Source organism: Hemicordylus capensis, chromosome 7 (genome assembly GCF_027244095.1).
Source record: "Hemicordylus capensis ecotype Gifberg chromosome 7, rHemCap1.1.pri, whole genome shotgun sequence".
NCBI lineage: Eukaryota > Metazoa > Chordata > Lepidosauria > Squamata > Cordylidae > Hemicordylus > Hemicordylus capensis.
In genome coordinates, this window is record NC_069663.1 from 32298552 (window position 1) to 32320443 (window position 21892).

Consider the following 21892-nt stretch of genomic DNA (forward strand, 5'->3'; position numbering starts at 1 on the left):
AAATGCAATAATCGGGGGGGGGGTCCTATTACAAGAAATAAAGGATCATGTAGATTCTAGGGGATGTACTACAAGAATGACAGTGAATGCCTAATGAAATGCACTGGTTCCTTCCAAAGGGCCATAGGAATGCATGGAGTTTCCAAAGAGTCAACAGCCAATGACTCCTGATGCAAGCCAATGGCTCCAATGGCCCATATCAAGTAGGCATGAGGGCAGGCACAGAGCCCCTGTGGAGAGCAGAGCTGGTCTTGTGGTAGCAAGCATGACTTGTCCCCATAGCTAAGCAGGGTCCGCCCTGGTTGCATATGAATGGGAGACTAGAAGTGGGAGCACTGTCAGATCTTCCCCTCAGGGGATGGAGCTGCTCTGGGAAGAACATCAGAAGGTTCCAAGTTCCCTCTCTGGCAGCATCTCCAAGATAGGGCTGAGAGAGACTCCCGCCTGCAGCCTTGGAGAAGCCGCTGCCAGTCTGTGTTGACAATACTGAGCTAGATGGACCAATGGTCTGACTCAGTATATGGCAGTTTCCTATGTTCCTAGGTTCCCCAGGCCAGGCCTCCACTGCTGGAGGACGGGTGGCAAAAATGGGAAATGCAGTCCTGGGCAGCTTAATTAAAAGAAGTGAGGCAAAATTCTGGCGCAGGAGTTTGAAGGCTGCAAGAGCAGGGATGTTCCTCACAGCCTGAGTCTACCCTGGCTTGAAGCCAGCCTGCTTCAATTGCTGCAATGCTCCTGGCAAAGAGGTGTGTGTGTGTGTGTGTGTGTGTGTGTGTGTGTGTGTGTGTGTGTGTGTGAGAGAGAGAGAGAGAGAGAGAGAGAGAGAGAGAGAGAGAGAGAGAGAGAGAGAGAGAGACTGACTCTTTCCAAGGGGCTTTCAAATCCCTCCTGACTTTCAAATCCCTCCTGCACTTCCAATCCCTCCTACACTCTGACAGCTGCACTCCGACAGCTGATCTCCTTCTCTCCGGTCCCTGACCTGTGCCTCACTGTACACTGGAGCTGTAAGACACCTCAGCACACCAAGGCTCTGTGCTGACAACTTTGCATAGGACTTTGGCATCATGCTGGCTAGCTCAAGTCAAAACCTGCTTAGCTGGTTAGCCTGCTTAGCCAACCTGCCAACCTACTAACCTGCTTAGCCAAAACCTGCTTAGCCAAAACCTGCTTAGCTTGGCTAGCTCAAGCCAAAAACTGCTAGCTCAAGCCCAAATCTGATCTCAGGCTCAAGTTTTATTGTCAACCGCCTAGGGACGTGAGCTTGGGCGGACAGCGGCGTACACACACACAGCAAATGAACCAATACAAACAAGCCCATGTGCTGCTGTCAGCAGGGGATGGTGGGGGTTGTAGTGCAGCCGCCACAGCTAGAGAGCCTCTTGGCCTTAGCGAAACCCAAAGACCTCCTAGCTCACACTCACATGGTTTCAACAGTGTGATTTTTTCACAGCTGAGCCAATAGATCAGTCACGTTAATTGAGTAAAGTCCTTTCAGTCAATTAAAAAGTTTTCCCCAATTAATCAGTTTCCAAATAAAAACTTTTAATTATATATTTTTAAAACCCTGGCATTGTAGCTGCCATCGAAACCATTTTTTTTTCTTTTTCAGAGCTATTGTTTTCTCCTGTTCCTGACCTGTGCCTCACTGTACATTGGAGCTGTAAGACACCTCAGCACAGAAAACGTATGCCATTTTCATTGATAAATTAATCAATTACAAAATTTATCTGTGGACATTTTTCATTTCAGAATCCCCTCTCCAGAGCACTTAAAATCGACATGAGAACGAAATGTGCTCTTCCTTTGAAACCTCATTTTTAAAATTTTCATAGCATGTCTCTTTTGAGGAGCCGTTTGCTTTGACTGAGAGAGGCACTTAAATATCCTCATAATCAATTGCCGTTGCTAACGGAGGAGGTCGCAATCCTCCTTTTCCCTTCAAGTGAAAAGAGCAGGGCTGGTCTGCTGCTCTTCTGTGACCTTGAAATGCAACTAGAGAGGAGACTAGCCCTGTGCAGCCACCCCGTCCTTGGCCAGGGAGTCCTGGAGAATCCCTCCTTTACTCCCCACCCTGCTGCTGCTCTCTAGTTTGTTTTTGTTTCTGATGGAAGCTAATTCAGTTAGAGGGAGTGTGCTTTGGTCTGGGGCAGCCCCCATCAACCTTAAGTGCGGCTCCTTGACCAATTGTTTACTGGGCCTGTGTGAAGCTTCAACCAAAGCTGAATACTCTTCACAGTGCCCCTGGGGCCATGCAGGGATGACCATTCTCACTGTGCCCTGCCCTACTCCAGCTTGTGGGCTCCTTTAAGGGAAATCGAGCCCTCTCGAGCCCCTGCACCATTTTTGCAAGGCATGCACAGAATGCTGGGAAGTGTCGTCCTTTTCAGTACTTTCCTCCTAGAGCTCTTGAGAGGGCTCTGTCTCTCATAAGGGGCCCTCCCAACATAGAGAAAAGTGCAGTACTGTCTGTGCAGAGGTCAGCATGGTGGGAGATGGCTCTCACATTCTTTTATTCTTTAAGGCTCCCACTTAAACAAGAGTGCAGATCACTGGTCTAGGAGCAAATGTAGTGCCACCTTTGCTGAAGCTAAGTTGGGTTAGAGCTGATCAGTGCCTGGATGAACAACTCCCTGGGAACCCCATTTTCGATTCTGGAAGAAAGATACACGTGTAATAATTTTTAAAAAGGAGGAAGGGATACTAGCCCTCCTTTGCTGTGGCCCTCGGCAACTGGTATTCAGTGGTATACTGCTTCTGAATATGGAGGTTCTGTTCAGCTGTCATGGCAGAAAGCCAGTGGTAGATCAGCCCCCCTTTCTGAATGTGTTAAATGCATGCTATCCAAAGGAGACAGCCTTGCCTGTTGTCAAGTTTGCAGCACAACTACTAAACATAGAGAAGTATATGGACTACAAAAAAGTACATCTAGAGTTTTCCTTGAGAGAGTTGGAAAAGACTCTTGCTTGATCTGTATTTATTGATTGATGGATTATATGCCGTCAAGTTGACTCTTAGCGACCACATAGAGAGATTCTCTCCGGGATGATCTGTCTTCCACTTGGCCTTGAAGGTTTCTCAGTGGTGCATTCATTGCTGTCGTAATCCAGGCCATCCACCTTGCAGCTGGTCATCCTCTTCTTCGCTTTCCTTCAACTTTCCCCAGCATTATGGACTTCTCAAGGGAGCTGGGTCTTCACATAATGTGTCCAAAGTACGATAGTTTGAGCCTGATCATTTGTGCCTTGAGTGGAAATTCTGGATTTATTTGTTCTAAGATCCGTTTGTTTGTTTTCCTGGCTGTCCATGATCTCCTCCAAAGTCTTCTCCAACTCCAAAGTTCAAAAGCGTCAATGCTTTTTCTATCTTGCTTCTTCAAAGTCCAGCTTTCACATCCATAGAGTGTCCTGGGAAAAACCATTGTCCGAACGATTCTAATCGTTGTAGGTGTAGACACGTCACGGCATCTAAATATCTAATAATATTTAATAATAGCAGGTATATTATAGCCTGCTTTTCAATTCAAAAATAAATTCCCAAAGTACCATATGGAAAAAGGTTTTTAGAAAACTAGGGTAGGCAAGGGCATCCATTCCCGCCGCCGGGAAACCTATCGGACCAGGAACGACACGTGTCACACACGGGGAAGCATTTGCTCATTTGGTTGTAAAGCAGTGTGAAGGCGGCAGGCGTCTTTTTGCAGTGTTTGGAACAGCTTGGAATGCTCTTCAGAATCAGAGCTTCTGATTCTCAGGAGTTTTAATTCTTACTTTTGATTTAGATAGAGAGATAGATAGACAGATAATTGCCGGGAGGCGGAGCCAGACACGCACACCGTAACACGCAGAAGAGCCGCGAAACCCCAACTGCCCAGGAAAAGCACAGCGCCCTTTCGCAAGAAACACGCTCCGGGCAGTGCGCAGGCGCAGTTTCCGAGTCCCGCCCCATTCGAGTTCCACGTTCACCAATCAGAGGCCAGGACTCAGTCGCCCTCCGAGACGACTGGCTGGAGCGTACGTCAGCCAGGTCGGTAGCGCGACCGCAGGCCAATAGGGAGTGGCGGGAGGCGGCCCTTTCGCCACGCGCCTTCGCTCAGGACAGAGGGCAGGCCGCGCCGGAGGAGGCAGCCGCGCCGCTGGAATGGCTCCCAAGACGGAGTGCGGGGAGGAAGGAGGCGGCCTCGGCCGCGGCGTCCGGAAGGGCATTCGGGCCGTGCTGCTGGGGCCGCCCGGGGCCGGGAAGGGCACCCAGGTGAGAGGACCCAGGCGTCCGGCGCCGGGGGGTGGTGGCTTCTGCTTCCTTCCCGGCAGCTTCCTCCCTCTTCTCTCCCGCCCGTCCCTAGAGCTGCTGCCTGCGGGCTGGCTGCCCGTCAGGTAGAGCTGCTGCCTGCAGCAGAAGCCCAGGCTGGCCCTCCCCTTTTCCGAAGGGTCACAGACGGGGAGGGGGCATTCTCTTAAAGCCCCCCCCCCGCCTTCCAGTAACCAGGACGAGCAGTGGGGCAGCGCCTGCCTGCCTGCCTGCCTTCTGGCCCCACTTCCTCCGGTGTTCTGCCTGCAGAAGGGGGCCTCTGTCCAAGACAGGGACCCTGTCGGCCGCCCAGCCCAGCAGTTGGGTGTAAAGCCAGATCTTCTGCATGGAAGTGCCTCTTGGGTTGAGCTGCTGCCTCCCCTCTTGGGGGCGCCCCACTTCTTTTAACGGGGGTGCCCCCTTCTGCCACAAAGCTGCGGCTCAGGTCCCCCAGGGAGATGTTACCCGGGGTGGTTGTGTGCCTGCATGCAGGAATTTGGATGTTGCCGTCACTGGCTGGCTGCCAAACTAAGTTGCTCATGAGTACTCTCATGGAAACAAACTTTTTGGAGTTACTTCCCTTCGAAGTAATTGTGTCCCATTAATTGGGGACACAAACACCAGCTGCAGGGGAGTCACAGCAGGAGAGGGGGTATGCCCTCAGCTCTTGCTCCTGAGCTTCCCGGAGGCATCTGGTGGGCCACTGCGTGGACATAGGAAGCTGCCATATACTGAGTCAGACCATTGGTCCAGCTAGTGCAGTATTGTCTTCACAGACTGGCAGCAGCTTCTCCAAGGTTGCAGGCAGGAATCTCTCTCAGCCCTATTTTGGAGAAGCTGGGAGGGAACTTGAAACCACCTGCTGTTCTCAAGGCAGCTCCATACCCTGAGGGGAATATCTTACAGTACTCACACTTCTAGTCTCCCATTCATATGCAACCACAGTGGACCCTGCTTAACTAAAGGGACAAGTCATGCTTGCTGCCACCAGACCAGCTCTCCTCTGGTCTTGTGGTCTTTTCTGGTCTGCTCATGGTGAAGCAGAATGCTAGACTAGATGGGCTTTTTTGGACCTGATCCAGCAGGGCTGTTCTTAGGTTTCAACATGGGTACCTATGAGCAGTGTGGGGAGGCAGTGGGGGCTCTGAGTACCTCCTAGGAGCCCTTCAGCTACCCCTAGGGGTGCGAGTACCTCCTGTTGGGAACCCCTGCCCTATGTGAATAGACTGGCTCTCTCCCTCACTCCCTGCTTGCAGGAGATCTTTTGCGGTGGCCCAACTAATCTCCTCTTTCCTCTGTGGCAATGCAGGCAACTTGACTTTTGCACTTACAGGGCGGGGCGCTGTTGCAAGTCTCTCAAAGGAGCAGCCAAACTCTTGCAGAACTGGTTCTTAAGACTTCTTAAGCTGTGGCTGCCTTACTGTGTCATGAGAAAGCAGCTGGCAAGAAGCGTATGAATTCCGCTAAAGGCTCTTGTCCTCGGGTTCCACTGAGCCAGGACCATTCCTCCATCTCTCTGCATTGGCTGCAGTCAGATCATTTGATCACTCCCAGCACAGAGATGAAGCAGAACTTCAGGGTCGGGATCTCCCTGAAGACCAGTTGCAGGGGAAGTATGGTAGGCAGGAGAAGCAGGCACGACTTCCTCTTGTCTCTTGCTTGTAGCCTTTCCAGAGGCATCTGGGGGAAATAGGATGTTGGGTGATAGGCCTTGGCCTCATCCAGCAGGGCTGCTCTTACACACCCTTGAGAGGCTGCTTGCTGGGTCTCTGTATGAGTCACTGCTCTGGGCTATCTCTGTCCACTCAGCTCTAAAAATAAACACTCTCATGGCTGTAAACATAAAGGATATCTTCCAGCCTTAATTCAGGAACAAGCCTGCTTTACCCATGGGGAGTTTGGGAAACCTAATCCTACATAAGAACAGCCCTGCTGGATCAGGCCCAAGGCCTATCTAGTCCAGCATCCTCTGTCACACAGTGGCCCACCAGATGCCTCTGAGAAGCCCACAGGCAAGAGGTGAGCGGGGCCTGCCCTCTCTCCTGCTGTTGCTCCCCTGCAACTGGTATAGAGAAGCATCCTGCCTCTGAGGCTACAGGTGGCCTATAGCCATTGATGGATGTGCTTTCCATGAATGTGTCAAAGCCCCTTCTGAAGCCACCCAAGCCAGTGGCCATCCCCACAACCACATCCCCTACTCATTGGTGCATTCTTCCCTTTCTCTAAACCCCTCTGGGCAAGGACAGCAGTTTCACTTCTTTGTCTATACGGTGCCTAGCACACTGGCCCAAAATAAGCATTGTTTGAAAGCCTCTAGATCAGAAATTATGTCATGTGCATTATTAAGGCAGTGGGCAAGACTGTGTTTTGCAGAACCAACATTTACTGGCGCAAGTGTATGTACAGTATGTGTCTGAGTTGAAGAAGGCTTCAGCAACTAGCTTCATCTTGATGAGCTCCATGTAACTCGAAAGCTGGGATATTTCTGCCGTTGTTCAAAGAGGCTGTGCTGTTGCAGTACTTCTAAACCAAGGATTTACTGTGCTGTGATAGCACTCTTGATGGTTCTCTTCAGTGCTCCCTCTACAGGGATTCCCAGATGCTGTTGACTACAACTCCCAGCATCCCCAGCTGCAGTGGCCTTTGGCTTGGGATTCTGGGAGTTGTAGTCAACAACATCTGGGAATCCCTGTTGGAGGGAACACTGGTTCTCTCCCTCTTCCTCCTGATCTTGCCCTGTGGACAGGCAGCAGCGATGGGGCCTGCTGCTGCCATTAGCAGGCGAGGGCAGAATGGTACCACTGAGTTTATTCACACAGCATATAGCAAACGTGGGATGCTCAAGAAGTGGCAGTGGTCACCACTAACCGAGATGGCTTTTAAAAGGACCAGCAAATTCATGGCAGATAGTGTAGCGAAGTCTCTCTACACAGAGTCAGTGTACGTCTGAACACCAGGGGCTGGGACCAAGATGCTGGGGAAAGGCTGTTACCTGGGTGGCCCTTGTTGGACAAGAATGCTGGGCTAGATGCTCTGGTTCTCCAGTGCAGTTTTTATGGGTATCCAGGCTTCCTTTTCCTAGTAGGCAGGATGGTGGGAGAGGAGAGCTGGTATGAGCACTGTAAGATCTTCCCCTCGGGATGGAGCTGCTCTGGGAAGAGCATCTAGGTTCCAACTAGTTCCCTCCCTGGCAGCATCTCCAAGATAGGGCTGAGAGGGATTCCTGCCTGCAATCTTGGAGAAGCCGCTGCCAGTCTGTGTAGACAATGTTGAGCTAGATGGACCAAGGGTCAGACTCGGTATATGGCAGCTTCCTATGACCTCGTCCCTGATTGCTGCTGCTCTCTTCCCCTGAGGGATTACATGCAAAGCGTGTATTCCCATGTGGCACAGTGAAGCATCCCCCAGAGAATCCGCTTCCCCCAAGAGCTTGAAATCCTATGGGAGTGCTTGTGTGAACACATCCAAAGTAGCTGCTGTCGGAAGTTGCCTTCAGCCTCACTGTTCCCTCCTGTTTCCCCCTATTCAGGCTCCTCGGCTCGCACAGACCTACTGTGTGTGCCACTTGGCAACCGGGGACATGTTGCGGGCTATGGTGGCGTCCGGCTCGGAGCTGGGAAAAAGGTTGAAGGAGACGATGGATGCTGGGAAATTGGTAGATACAGAGCAGTTACTTGTTGCATTTTTTAAAAATGTTGAATAAACATAATGCATAAACAATTGTTGTAATAGAACAACAAGCATCACACATAACAAATATAACTCTTTAGCAGTTACTCATTCTATTGAAGAGCTGAAGCTTTCTTCTCTTTGTCATCTAAATAGGCATGGTGGCCAGCTTTCAGCTTACGCTATAGCCGGGGTGGGCAAACTTGGCCATCCAGTTGTTGTTGTTGAACTACAACTCCCATCATTCCCAGCCTGGCTGATGATGGTAGTTCAACAGCAGCTGGAGGGCTGTTTGCCTTGCCCTGCGCTCTAGGGATAGTCTTTGGCCTTTGAGTTGGCTCTTTTTATGGATTTGATATTTACATATGTATTTTCCTTGCCGTGTGAACCACTTTGAGAACTTTTCTTGAAAAGCGGTATATACATATCCATAGTAGTACTAGTGCCTTTAAAGTTGAAAGTTTGACCAGGGTAGTGTGCTGCTGAATGTGTCCCCGGAATTCCTGAGTAAAGCATAACCACCTCTGAATGTGTTTGACACGCCATCCTGGTTGGAAGTTTTCCGTTACGAAATGGTTGCACGAAGCAGAACTTGGTGTACTTAGCAGCTTGCCTTCTGATTATGCTTTGTTTTTCAAAGACAGACAGCAGCTCCCTCCTATTTTGCCTTCTGGAATACAGCTGGATGTTCTGGATAACGCAGTTGTTATCTGTAGCCAGTGATCTGTCTTGGCTGTACACACACCCAGCTCTTGGGATGAGAGATAATGGTTGCTTATTCAGCACCAAGGACCACATTAGAAATGTGTGCACACATTTTTGGTGCATGTACATTAATGTAAGCTGCAGACATGGTTGAAATCTGAAGCTTTTCTGAAAAACCATAACTGAAAGGGATCATAAGGCTCCAAAGCCCGATTTCTGGCTGGGAGGCCAGTTCAGCCTATTTGAAAACTCTCCGCCTGATCAGACTGTGCAGTCTTCTAGACCTCAGAGCACCTCAACAGAGAGTGTTTGCAGATCAAAGGCCTCCGGAACACTTATCCAACTGAGCATAGCCAGATGATATTCTTCTGAAATGAAGCGTGAGACTTTGCATTTGCCCATGACTAATCTGGAGCGACTGACAGATCCTGAGTGCAAGAAAATGTAGTGCAGTTGGCCTTTTTACCTGCTTTTCTGACCTCCTGGTGTGCTTGTTATCCTAGTTGGCGCTCTTATCGCTGCTTCCTAAAATACTAAAAACTGGGGTTAGGGACTGGTGAGCATGTACCTTCCTTGGGGTCAGGGCCATCTCTAGGAGGAGTGGGGCTGGGGGTGAGCATTTTGCTCATAATGGGCTGGGACAAGATGAAAACGGCCACCAAGCAGAGGATTCTGGACACGCAACTCCAGGCAGATTTAAGTAAGGTGACAGTCTCTCTGGCTCCAGACAGTCGTAGGCTTATCATCCCCCCCGCTCTGCATATCTGGCACAATTGGAAATAGCAAGCCATAGAAGGGCGTTCACCCTTGCCCACTGTCATGCCCTCCCCTCCGCCCACCGTTCTGGAAGGCAAATACAAGAAGATCCCATTCATGGGAAGGCTCTGCCCTTGTGACTCTGGGGAGGTGGAAACCAGAGACCATGTGCTGCTTTCGTGTCCCTTTTATAAAGACAGTTGGGACAGGCTAATATCTCCCCTGCTTCTTAAATACCCCGCTGCTCAAGTCAAGTCTACACCAAGTTGCTGCTCTCGGATGACAGTCGGTTCTTCATGTACAAAGTTGCCAGGTTCTGTGGGGTAGTGGGCGAGATCCACAGGGTCCTGACCGCCAGTTAATATCCCTGGCAGCAGATGCCTGACTATTGAGCATTTTATTTGCTTGATTGTGTAATAACTTTAATTTGCCTTTTACTTCACTGTTTTTATATTGCTTTCATGTAGCTTGTATATATTATTTTAACCATTTTATACTCTTAGTTGCCCTGCTTTTAGAGATAGCTGTTCATTTACTCTATTAATCTTCCTACAGGTCTTAGGCTTAGCCGGTAGCATTTTACTTTATTAATTCCATACAGTTTTTAGAGTTGTATTTTACTATTAAAAACATACTTAGCTTCTAGAGTTATATATTATTTAGCATGAGTTCTATTATATTGCAGCTGTACTTTTCCCTGTGCTGGTCTTTGACCGTAATAAAGATAATTGATTGATTGTTACTCTGGTCAAACTTTCAACTCTAAAGGTACTAGTGCTACTATGGATATTTATATACCACTTTTCAAGAAAGGTTCTCAAAGTGATTCAGACAGCAAAGTAAACACATATGGTAAATACTGAGTAGATACATGAAAAGAGCTCATTCAATGGCCAAAGACTATCGCTATTGTGCAGGGGCGGGCAAAGAAATAAGCAACTCTGTGTGTTAGATAATGAGCAGGGAGGGTGAGTGAAGACCTACTTACCTAATCTACCTCACAGGGTTGTTGTGAGGATAAAAATAAGAATGTACACTGCTTTGAGCTTCTCGGAGGAAGAGCGGGATATAAATGTAATCAATATAAGAACAGCAGCTGACGGGGAGTGCAAGGGTGTTTGGGCCTAGCTATGGGGCCTGTGGGGCTGGGGGTGATCCCCCACCTGACCACCAACCAACCCAAAGGATGGGCCTGCTTGGGGTGGTCCAGAAGGTTAGGTTGCTGCTTACCAACACAGGGCACTTTTCCTGTTTTTGTCCTCCCTCCCCCCTGCTCCCATCTTAAGGTGAGTGATGAGATGGTGGTGGAGCTGATCGAAAAAAACCTGGAGACTCCCCCCTGCAAGAATGGCTTCCTTCTGGATGGGTTCCCCCGCACGGTGCGGCAAGCAGAGATGGTATGTGGTCCGCAAGACTCCCATTGCAATACTCTCAGCACTGGGGTAGGGGGATGCCCAAGGAGGCACAGCTGCCTCTCCTTCCCGGAGATCCATTTGCTCCTCTCTCTCATCCCGCTTTGTCTAGAGCTGTGCTGCCCGCAGGCTGGCCATTCGTCGGGTAGAGCTGCACGGTTAACCACACAGCTCTACCTGATGAATGGCCAGCTTGTGGGCAGTGCAGCTCTCATTAATGCTGGGGCTGGGCAGAGTGGGAAAGGAACAAACGGAGCTCTGAGGACCAGAGGCAGCTGTGCCTTCCCTCCACCTCTGGCTTATTAGGACAAGCTGCTCTCAATCTTCTAGGATTTGGGAATCCCACACGCACGGCAGCTGCCTAGATAGACCAGTCTTCCGTTCAACTCTCTTTGACTTGACTGTGTGTGAAAAATTATAAAGTTTCTCCTCTTTCCACCCTTCTTGAGGCTGCTTACCCTCAAGAAGTACTTTGCGTCTATGCTGGCATTTTTCTGGAATTGTTTCTGGATGGCAGCTGGCCACTGGTAGTTTGGCAGTGAGATCCTGCTGGAAGATCCAGAAGTATTTTGGAGCCGTTTCCCCTGGGCATGAAAAAGACAGGAAGGACTGTCTTGAAATAGACTGAAACTATTTTGTCCTCCTTGATGTCGCTTTTAATGCAAGGGAATAAAGGATATTTCTCTTTCTCGCATACATCGCAGTAGTCTAATTGCATCTGAAATAATTGAAGCACAGTGCTTTAGCAGAAATGTTGGAACAGGACAGAGCAATTTGAAAACGTGCAAATGCACCCACAGACCCTCAAATGGGAAGGGCTATTGATTGAACCTGGGCTATTGTACACATGCTGCTTTGCTACTTGTAAGGAAATGTGTAAAAAGTACTCAAGATAGCTAAGAGGCTTAAAGCCATTTTTTAAAAAAAAACACAACTGCTTCAGAAGAAGACATAGACACAATCAAAACAGATGCAGACAGCAAGGGAAACAAAGCAAAAACAGCAAAATAATCATCTAGCTAAAGTTTTTAGGAGGTGTTGAAGAGCCAGAAAGGAAGAGCAGCCCTTAGGCTCTGCTACTGACTTAGAGCTTGGGTAGCTTTTCTTATCTCTTAGCTGCAGCTGCCTCCACCCCCCACCCCCCGGAGACTTGCTTTGCTTTGACTTGACTGTGTGTGAAAAACTATAAAGTTTCTCCTCTTTCCACCCTATTACAGCTTGATGAGCTCATGGAGAAGAGGAGAGAGAAACTAGATTCTGTCATTGAATTCAGCGTTGCCGACTCCTTACTCATCCGGAGAATCACAGGACGGTAAAAGCCACTTCCTTTGGAGAAACTGGTCTATCTTTTGTCTTTCTGGGTGGCTTGGGACATTGCAAATCTCTCTGTGTTACAAGGATCAGGAAAGCAAAACACAGAGAACATAGAAGGCTGCTTTATACTGAGTCAGGTTATTGGTCCATATAGCTTTGTACCGTCAACACTGACTAGCAGCAGCTTCTCCAGGGTTTCAGGCAGGGGACTTGCCCAGCCCTATCTGGAGATGCTGCCAGGGAGGGGACCTGGGACCTTTTGCATGCAAAGCAGATGCTCTACCACAGAGCCACATCCCTGTCCCCAAATAGGAAGCTGCTATCTACCGAGTCAGGCCCTTGGTCCATCAAGTTCAGTGTTGTCTACACTGGCTGGCAGCAGCTCTCCAAGGTTTCGGGCAGGGGTCTCTCCCAGCCCCACCTGGAGATGCTGCTGCACCTGTGAACCAGGAACCTTCTTGCTGCCAAGCAGAGGCTCTGCCCCTGAGCTGCGGCCCCTTTCCCCACATAGTACAAGAAGCACAATCTGGTGCTGTGTGTCGGGAGTGCACAGAACACGTGTGGAGTGTGAGGATTCAGACCACCCCTTGGACAGGTGCCAAGCATATTTCTTTTATCTGCTGCAGCAATCTCTTCCAAAGCTAGCTGAAAGCTTGCCTTAAGTAATTCCTACATATTTGTGCAAGTCGGTAGACAGGATCCTTAAAGACCTGTATGTCAGGATCATGCCTGATGCCACGCAACTCTTCCCCTTGTCTAGCAGAGCATTTTGCTGACTCCTAGGGTCTCTTTCAGGCTGATCCACCAAGCAAGTGGCCGTTCGTACCACGAAGAATTCAACCCTCCCAAGGACCACATGAAGGATGATGTACGTGACCTTCCTGTCCTGCTGCTTTCCTTCAGGGTTCTCTCTTGATAGCTCTAAAGCTCCTCAGTGCCTTCAGGAGGCTGGAGCCGTCGTCTCGCTTGTGACTGTGGCTTGCATTGTAATCCTGCTTGATTTGACCAGATCGCCTTCCAGATGGAAACTGAATTCCCACTGGATGGACATTTTCACAATTGGGTTAGGTGTCGGGACCCACTGACAGCCTTGCAAAGTTCCATTGGTTGGAAGGGAGTGCTGGGACAGAGTTTATGGAGGAATTACAGACGGCTCGTAGGCAGAACTGTGTGCATGTGATTCCACAGAGCACAGAATGTGCCCCCCAAATCCTCTTTAGTCTCTCCTGGGTGGTGTAGTTTGTGCCTAAAGAACATACGTGCTAAAAAATGATGCTTAACTTGCAGCGGGGGAGCCTCCAAAGGCCATTAGGGCCAGGCTCCAAAATGGTCTAGGTGCACCTCGGCCAGAACCCGCAACACGGCCACCCCCCATAGTGGAGACCAAGGCAGGGATGGCGGCAGAGGCCGGGCCCTAAAGTGGGCTGAAAACGGCCTGCTGTGTCATTTGGGCGGGAGGAGGGCTCACGGAAGGAGTTTTCACTGCCTCTGCCGCCATCCCGAATGGCAGGGGCGGCTTAAGGTGGGGGTGGGAGTGGGAGTGGGGCGGACGGATCGCCGGGAGAACTAGCACGCAGATGCTGTGTGCCGGCCCAGCTGGTATCCTTTAAGGACTCTGCACTGCTCAGGGTTTTCACCCCTGGGGGCATCACATTTTGAAGTGCCTGTACAACTGGGGCCCTCCTGCTGGACTACAGGCCCCTCATAATCCCTGGCTATTGGCCACTGTGGCTGGGGATTATGGAAGTTGTAGTCCCAAAGCAGTGGGAGTTCTTCTGCACTCTCCCCTTCCCCATGCCACGTCCTCAGTGGTGCCTTGCTCTTGCCAGGTCACTGGAGAGCCCCTGATCCGCCGTTCAGATGACAACGAAACAGCCTTGAAAACCCGCCTGAAGTCCTACCACACCCAGACGACCCCGCTGGTTGACTACTACTCCAGACGTGGGATCCATATGGCCGTGGATGCTTCCCAGTCTCCTGATGTGGTGTTTGCCAGCATTCTGGCCGCTTTCTCGAAAGCAACATGTAAAGACCTGGTGATCTTTGTCTAGGACTCTTGGTGTGTCTGGCGCTTTCTCCTTTTCTGTCTTCTGGGGTCTGCAAGGGTGCTGGAGGAGGGGGTGCCGAGTCGTTGGGGAGGAGAGCTGTTCAATGGAGCCATTAAACAAGAACTTGACTCTCTGATTGGTACGGATGCACATAGATCTATATTGGCATGGGAAGGCTCTGAGTCTCTGCCTGCCAGTGGCCTGCAGGGGGTGCAGTGGGCTCACACGCCACCGCTCAGTCCGGAGCGAGAGTGTTCTGGTGCTTGTCTTGGAGGCGTAGCTGAGGCAGGAAACGAACGGCTGCGGCTTCTGCCTTCTCACCTACGTGTTGGGCAGCCTGGTGCAATGTTCACAGGAGCGCCAAAGGCCATAAAGGAACCAGCAGTGGGAAGGAGGGCTGGCCGGCCTCCTCATATGTCCTTGGCTGTGTAACTGCAGGAAATGTCAGTGCCGCATCAGCTTCAGGGAGTTTGCGCGGAAGCATAGCAAGGGCACCTGCATGCGAAGGGATAGGGATGGCTGCAGGCACATCCTGTGTCTGCCTGGGCCAAAGCAGAACTAGCCAGAGCTTTGCCAGATGAACCAAGGGCAGCCGCACAGGATCTAGAATCCCAAGACTGTCTGCTTTTGCCCCCCTTCCTCCTTACGGGAAAGCTTCTAGCCCTTACGGAAACCTGGAAACCCATGGAAAGTGGTTGGGCCTGGGGGAGGCTCAGCTGAACTGGGAGCAACTCCCTTTGCGTGCTCTCTATGATGAGCAGGAGCTGAATTGGTTGAGTAAGATGGGGGCTGTTGCTTTTGCTGGGTGCAGTAGCAGCTCATCCTCATGAACCAGGGGACTCTAATTGCTGGCAGCTCCAATTGCTCCTCTCTCCCACTCCACCCGAGAGCCGTGCTGCCTGCAGGCTGGCCATTCATCAGGCAGATCTGCAGGGTTAATGGCACAGCTCTACCTGACAAATGGCCAGCCTGCAGGCAGAATGAGGGGGAGAGAGGATCTGCCGGGTAGTAGAGGCAGCTGCACATCCTTTGGTGTTCCCCCAGCTCTACTGACACTGTGACTTTTGGCTTTTTTGGCACAGAACTTGTGTGAAACATCCAGATGTTGCACACAAGACACAATGTGCAAGATCAGGGAAGATGAGAGCCGATTTGCTGACTGAGCGTTTCTAGGCTTGAGTTGTGTTCACATGACTGTGCCACCCAAGGCAACCCACATCTCCTACCACTTTGCCACCTCTGGCAAGGTGCTGGTGGTGGTACCACCATGTGGTGGGGGGAAGTTGTGCGTTTGGCCAAATAATTGCCTGTCTGCTCATGCGAGCGCTCGAGCCGTATTCCTCACCTGCTACTGCATTTACCTGAATCCAAGACTAGGGTTTTTCCAAGGGTTTTTTAATACTTGAAATCAGGAGGTTGTCTTAAATTCAGAGTCCTGTTCCTTTTGAGTCATCTGTATTTAACCTCCGCTTTTTAAGGGGGCCGTCTTAAATTCAGAGTTGTCTTCGATTCAGGTAAATATAGTAAATTGTTCCTGTGAAAGGTTAGTGGGGGAAGTGGCTGAGAGTTTCCCTGCTCCTGCCCTTCAAGAGGGCGCGATGAGGAGGGGCCCTCAATCCCCTTCCTGGATAACCTTGTCTTCTGCCAGAAATCCCCATGATAAAGAGCCAGCAGCTGCATTAAGCAGCCTTGAGTAGCTTGTCCTTGTGCCATTCTGACTTGCCTTGGCAATCTCCTGGAGGTCAGTGTTCCCTCTCGCAGGGATTCCTAGATGCTGCTGACTGCAACTCCCAGCATCCTCAGCTGCAATAGCCTTTGCTTGGGGATTATGGGAGTTGTAGTCAACAGCATCTGGGAATCCCTGTTAGTGGGGATACTGCTGGAGGTGTGCTTGGGTTCTCTCAAGCCAGGCAGCAGCATTAGCCGGTGGGACGAGGGCGTGGCATGCTTGGATCTTGTGGGATTGTTCCACCTGCACTGCTTTGTCCAGCTGGCTTGCAGCCAGGGGTCTCTGCTTCTGTTGCTGGGTCCGTACCATACTTTGCTGTGTCACAGTCAAGGTGTGAGTTCAGGCCTGCGTGGAAACTGCTGCCTACCAGCAGGTCAAGCACCTGTTGGCCCTTCCATGCGTACAGCTGACTTGGTGGAGCCAGGCTGTAAAGTCCAGACCGCCCTTGGTGTGCAGGGGAGAGGGGAGGCCGGGAGAGCCATCCGCACACCCACCTTGTCTGTTGTTTCTCTCTCTCTCTCCCTCCCTCCTTTTCCCTTCTCCTGGTTATTTTTATGTTCTTTTTGCATTCATCTTGCTTCTGGATGATTCTTCTGAAAGAAGTACACTTCTTCTTTGGAAGAACTCTAAATAGATGGAAGGGATCGTTCTCCTGCTTTAAAAAGTCCACACTGACGGGAAAATGAGCTGCCCAAGAAACAGCATAGTGGCCATTTGAGCTGTTTAGCAGGTTCTGGAGCAAGTAAAGAAAAATGTGTGGTGGGAAACGTTTGCCTGCGTTTTGCCTCGTGACCCATAGTTGGAACAGGGTCAGAGGAGGGTGACGCAGATGGTCAGGAGTCTGAGAAACAAGCCCTGTGAGGAAAGGCTGAAGGAATTGGGTGTGTATAGCCCGGAGGAAAGAAGGCTGGGGGACGGGGGGGGGGCATTACAGGACTCATATACTTGAAGAACTGTTGCGTAGAAGACCTGTCCTCTGTTGCTGCAGCAGGGAGGAGTAGGTCTGATGGGCTTGAGTTACAGGAGCGTAGATTTCAGCTGAACGCTCAGAGAAAGTTCTCGGTGATGTGAGCACCTTGGCAGTGGAATCGCTTATTTGGGTTGAGATAGGGGAGACGTTCCTCGCCGGAAGGCTTCAAACAGAGGCCGGACAGGGATACTGCAGCTATGAATGTCTTGCATCAGGCAGGGGGTTTGGCTAGATGGCCTACACCGGGGCTGTGGGAAATCATGATTGACTGCAGTCTAACTGGAGTCCAACTCCAGGATGTCATGACTGACTCCAAATTAACAGCCCTGCCTGCTAAGAACATAACAGCCCTGCTGGATCAGGCCCAAGGCCTTTCTAGTCCAGCATCCTGTTTCCCACACTGGCCCACCAGATGTTTTTGAGAATCTCACAGCAAGAGGTGAGGACATGCCCTCTCTCCATCTGTTGCTGCCCGGCAACTGGCATTCAGAGGCATCTTGCCTCTGAGGCTGGAGGTGGCCTATAGCCCTCAGACTAGTGACCATTGATAGACCTGTCCTCCGTGAATTTGTCTAAACCCTTTTTAAAGCCATCCAAGCTAGTGGCTATCACCACATCCCATGGCAGGTAATCCCATAGATTAATTATGTGCTGTGTGAAGAAGTACTTCAACAACACCACCTCCATGCCCACAAATTAGATGCCTTCTAGCATTCCCCGACCCACCCACCCCCCGGAACAATCAGTCACAATATGTCTTTTTAAAACAGTGGCCCTATATTTTACGGGAAAGGGGGTCCTTTCCCAAAGCAGAGGCTCGTTTTTGGCACAATCAGTGATACGATGAACTGTGGCTGGCGGTTGTGACTCTTTGTGTCTGACCCCACCGTGGTCCCTGCCTTAATCTCTTACAGGCTTACCCCCAGAGAGTTCTCTGCTGGCCTCAGGTTGCCAGGGGCACAGATTGCGTGCCTTGTTCAGAGACAGACACAATTAAATCATCTTATTTCTGTCACTGCAGAGACTTGCTCTTGTTACCGTCTCCAAGACCCGGTTGATGTCTTGCTAGCTTAGGATTAGGAAGCCTCCCTCAAGCGTAAGCCGCTTTGCTCTCTGTCACGGGAATCCCTCGAGGTCTCCTGCGGCTGGGCCGTGCGGTCCCCGTCTAGTGGGGCAGGGAAGGTGGCCCTCCTGCCTGGCTCTGGAGGAGGAGCTCTTCATAGACTTCCTCAGAGTTGCCCTGTTGGGTCACCCCAGCCGAGGGCTCCGTCTGCAGCACCCGCCGCCAGCCTGTCATGGCTCAGCTCGGACCCCACCCCACCGCTGCCAGTTTCTCAGCGCTTGTCCATCTCTCCCTGCACTTTCCTCTTTGCCATAAAGAATGATTCATGTCGAGTTAAAGTCCATTTCTCTCTCTTTTTTTATTTTTGTCTTCATTTCATTTCAGCCGAATGAATCCAGGAGGTGGACGGGACAGGATGTCATCGCGTGCTGCATGTTTCATCGTGCCCCCTTGTTCTTGGGGAAAGGGGTGAGAGGGAGGTGTGACTAAAAAGGGGGGGTAGGGGAAGCAGCAAGGAGTGGGGTTCAAGCAGAAGCAGTTTGTTATATTGAGTCGGGGGGGGGCACCAAAGGAGGCATAGTTGCCCCCTCCTTCCCAGAGCTCTGTTTGCTCCTCTCTTCCCCCAACCCCAGCATTAATGAGAGCTGTGCTGCCTGCAGGCTAGTTATTTGTCAGGTAAAACTGAGCTATCAACTGCACAACTCTACCTGATGAATGGCCAGCCTGCTGGTAGTGCAGCTTTCATTGAAGCTGAGGCAGGATGAGGTGAGAGAGAGAGGAGCAAATATCACTGGGGAAGGGGAGGCAGCTGTGCCTTCTTGGGTGCCCTCCGGCATGTTGGACTGAGCTGCTCCTGGGTTCAAGAGGGAACCAGTTTGTTTCTAAAGGCAAAATGGCCTGGGGAGGAAATCAGGCACATCTGGCTGAACTGGGTTGGGGAGGCCCAGACATCTTCGCTTTGGCATTCCAAGTGCCGTTGTCCTGTGTGGTGAGCTGCAAATGTCTTGACATCAAAAGGCTTTTAACCATCTCAAACCTAGTTGTGTGTTCCCTGGATGTTTCTGATGATTCAGCAGGCCTTCTGAAGGTGGGCTGTGTAAAGTCCCAGAATGGTGTCCAGTGAAAAATCAAAGGAGCTTGTGAGCCCAAAGCGTCCTGCACTCCACCCTACACACACACACACACACACTCTCTCTCTCTCACTCGCTCTCGCTCTCGCCTTCTCTCCTTTGGCTGGCTCTGCCTTTTTTCTGTCGGCCTCTGCTCAAGATGGATAATTCTGCGTCTCTACACAGAGTGTGAGCAGCTCCTCCAGTGGCTCCTGATAAGTGGGTGGGTTCTTTGGAGGGCAGTTCATTCTCTTTCTGACACACTCTCAAAGGGAAACTTTTTGCATGCACAGATGAAGCCTGCCTCCAGACTGAATTCAGGAGCCAGCCTGCTTCAATCTGGGAACTGCATTGGCAGAGGAGCTTTCCTTCCGTTCCCCTGATTTAGCAGCCAGCCTTTGCCTTCTGGATGTGGTAGTGTTGCTGCCTGCCTTGAAGGGGCAAAGTGAAGCCTCCCCTGGAGAAGCAGCACCTGCCAACGCTTCCCTGTCTTTGGGGCCCGCCTCTGCCTCAGTACAATGACTGTCTGTTTTGCACCTGAGCAGTTCTGTGCATTGAGTCAACATGCCTGGTTGGGGGGGGGGAGGGAGATGGGGGCTCCCCACTGCAGAGGGCAAGACTCTTTTGAAGATCTGTTTCTTCCAAATTCTCTAGTCCCTGTGCAGGCTTCAGGGGGAGATGTAAATCCTAAATAGCAACCTTAAAGAGAGACAATAGAAGGTCAGACAAGGGCAGTTTCATGTTCTAAGCCAGAGGTTTTTAAATGGTGGGTCCCCAGATGTTGGACTACAATTCTTTGTCCATTGTGGTGGCTGGAGATGATGGGAGTTGTAGTCCAACGACATCTGGGGACCCACAGCTGAGAACTCCTGTTTTAAGGGGAGGGAGGGAGGAAAGGATTGCCTTTTAAAGGAGGAAGTCAGCCTTAAGGTGATTGTGGGGTGGTAATAGCAGGAGTCTTTGCTTCTGCTTAAAGACAGGAGGGGACGCGTCAAGTTCCCAGGCTGTTGTTTCTGCTTAAAGTGTGCTCAGTGGTGACTTCGCCTCCTTGGGAAATCTGCAATGACTCTTGATTTGCTTGAGTTTCAAACTTAAGCTTTAATTTCAGCCCCAGACATGGTTCTGAATGCCAGGGTGCCATGCTGGGATATGTGGTCGGGGTGCCTCTGAACATGTGTAGAGTGGGCAGCCAACCCCACCCCCACAGGACTAAGAGGCAGGTCTCTGAATTCAGTGGATGCTGCCTCTGGGAGACAGGAGCCCCAGCCCACTCAGCACTGGGAAATCTTCGTGAGGCTGGAGGTGTTCCTCCTACAGAGCTCTATGTAGTGTTGCAGCAAAGAGCTGTGAACCAGGAAGTCCTGGGTTCAAGTTTTGCCTTGCACAGAAACTTACTAGGGGACCTTCTGTCTGCCTGCACCGCAATATGGGGATGATAGGTCAGTATCATCTGAGGGCACCTGTTTTGGGTGTAGTATTTATTTATTTATTCAATTTCTATACTGCCCTTCCAAAAATGGCTCAGGGTGATTTACACAGTGAAATAAATAAATAAGATGGATCCCTGTCCCCAAAGGGCTCACAAACTAAAACATAAGACAGACACATAAGAAACATAAGGCAGACACCAGTAACAGCCACTGGAGGTCCTGTGCTGGGGGTGGATGGGGCCAGTTACTCTCCCCCTGCTAAATAAAGAGAATCGCCACGTTGAAAGGTGCCTCTTTGCCCAGTTAGCAGGGGTCATCCTTACAAGTGCTTTGAATGCCCTACAGCTGGGGTTCTCCAGCTTGGTCTTTGGCCCTTGTGGCTGAGGATGATGGGATCTGTAATCCAACAACATCTGGAGTCCAAAGCTGGAGAAGCCCTGCCCTGCTATGATACACAAATGCTACGTGTCCATAAGACCTGGAAAGAAACCTCTGGCGGTTTAACTTCCTCCGACTTGCATTTTCTTCCTCCCGTGAGAGAGAGCAGTGCTTCCTTCACTAACACATACGCCCTCTTTCCAACCCACACTGGAAATGTGTTTGCTTCAAAACGGGCCGCCTGTTGTGGCTCACAGAATCACTGAGTGTGCTTTCTTCCATTCTCTCTTCTGGGCAGTTGTAGTCACCGATTTTTCCAAATGTTGCTTACTCTTTGGGTTTAGTGTGTGGAGGCTGGCTTCTTCTCAGTGGTGAGCCAGCAAACGCTTTGCACAGATGTGCATGATCTGCATTGTGAGAGCACAGAGTGCCTCAGCTGCAGATTCTGAGGGGCTTGTTTCTGTTGGTTGCTCTCTACTCTGCCCTTGTGGCTTCTCCCCCTCCCGCCCCATGCAATTACAGAATAACTGCTGTTGTGGGGAGGAGGAGGCGGATACACAGACAAGAGCCTTTGCGTAGGAGCCAGCCTACTCTACTGCTGAGGATGTGGGCTGTTCCCTATCGCCCCCCCCCCACTCTCTCTCTACTTGTGCCTTTCACTTTTGTTTTCCTGGAAACTATCATTTCCCCTTTACTGTTCTTGGGCCGGTCATGCACCAGCTCCTCTGGCGTGGGCTTTCCCCTAGAAACCGCCTGGGCCCTGCTCCACGTAGCACCTCTTCCGGCTAGATCCACTGCATATTTACTTGGAAACAAGGCCCTTTGTGTTCCCTGTACCTTACTACCCAGTAAACCTGCCTAGGATTCAAAGGTCCACAATTTTTAGCTGGCCTTTTCAGTAATACCAGCAGTGTCCTGGTAGGTGGCCCTCAAAATTTGCAGTTGTCGGTGTGTGGGGATGTCTTGGGATTGTGTCCTGTCCAGCATCTTGCCATGCTTCGGAGCTACTAGGAAAGCCCCAGTTC

General features: G+C 50.7%; 1 protein-coding gene across 2 annotated transcripts; it reads left to right on the forward strand.

Annotated features, from left to right (window-relative positions):
• The first annotated feature begins 4062 nt into the window (after nt 1–4062).
• Nucleotides 4063–18985, forward strand: AK2 (adenylate kinase 2). 2 transcript variants are annotated; one of them, XM_053268732.1, is made up of 7 exons: nt 4066–4248; nt 7814–7939; nt 10701–10811; nt 12044–12138; nt 12936–13008; nt 13970–14165; nt 18335–18985. In XM_053268732.1, exons 1-7 carry the CDS (start codon nt 4138–4140, stop codon nt 18340–18342), a joined length of 720 nt encoding a protein of 239 aa, XP_053124707.1. In that variant the 5' UTR covers nt 4066–4137; the 3' UTR covers nt 18343–18985. The 2 variants fall into 2 exon arrangements, with proteins under 2 accessions (XP_053124706.1, XP_053124707.1); XM_053268731.1 differs by lacking the exon at nt 18335–18985 and having other exon boundaries at nt 4063–4248; nt 13970–14321.
• The last annotated feature ends 2907 nt before the right edge of the window (nt 18986–21892 follow it).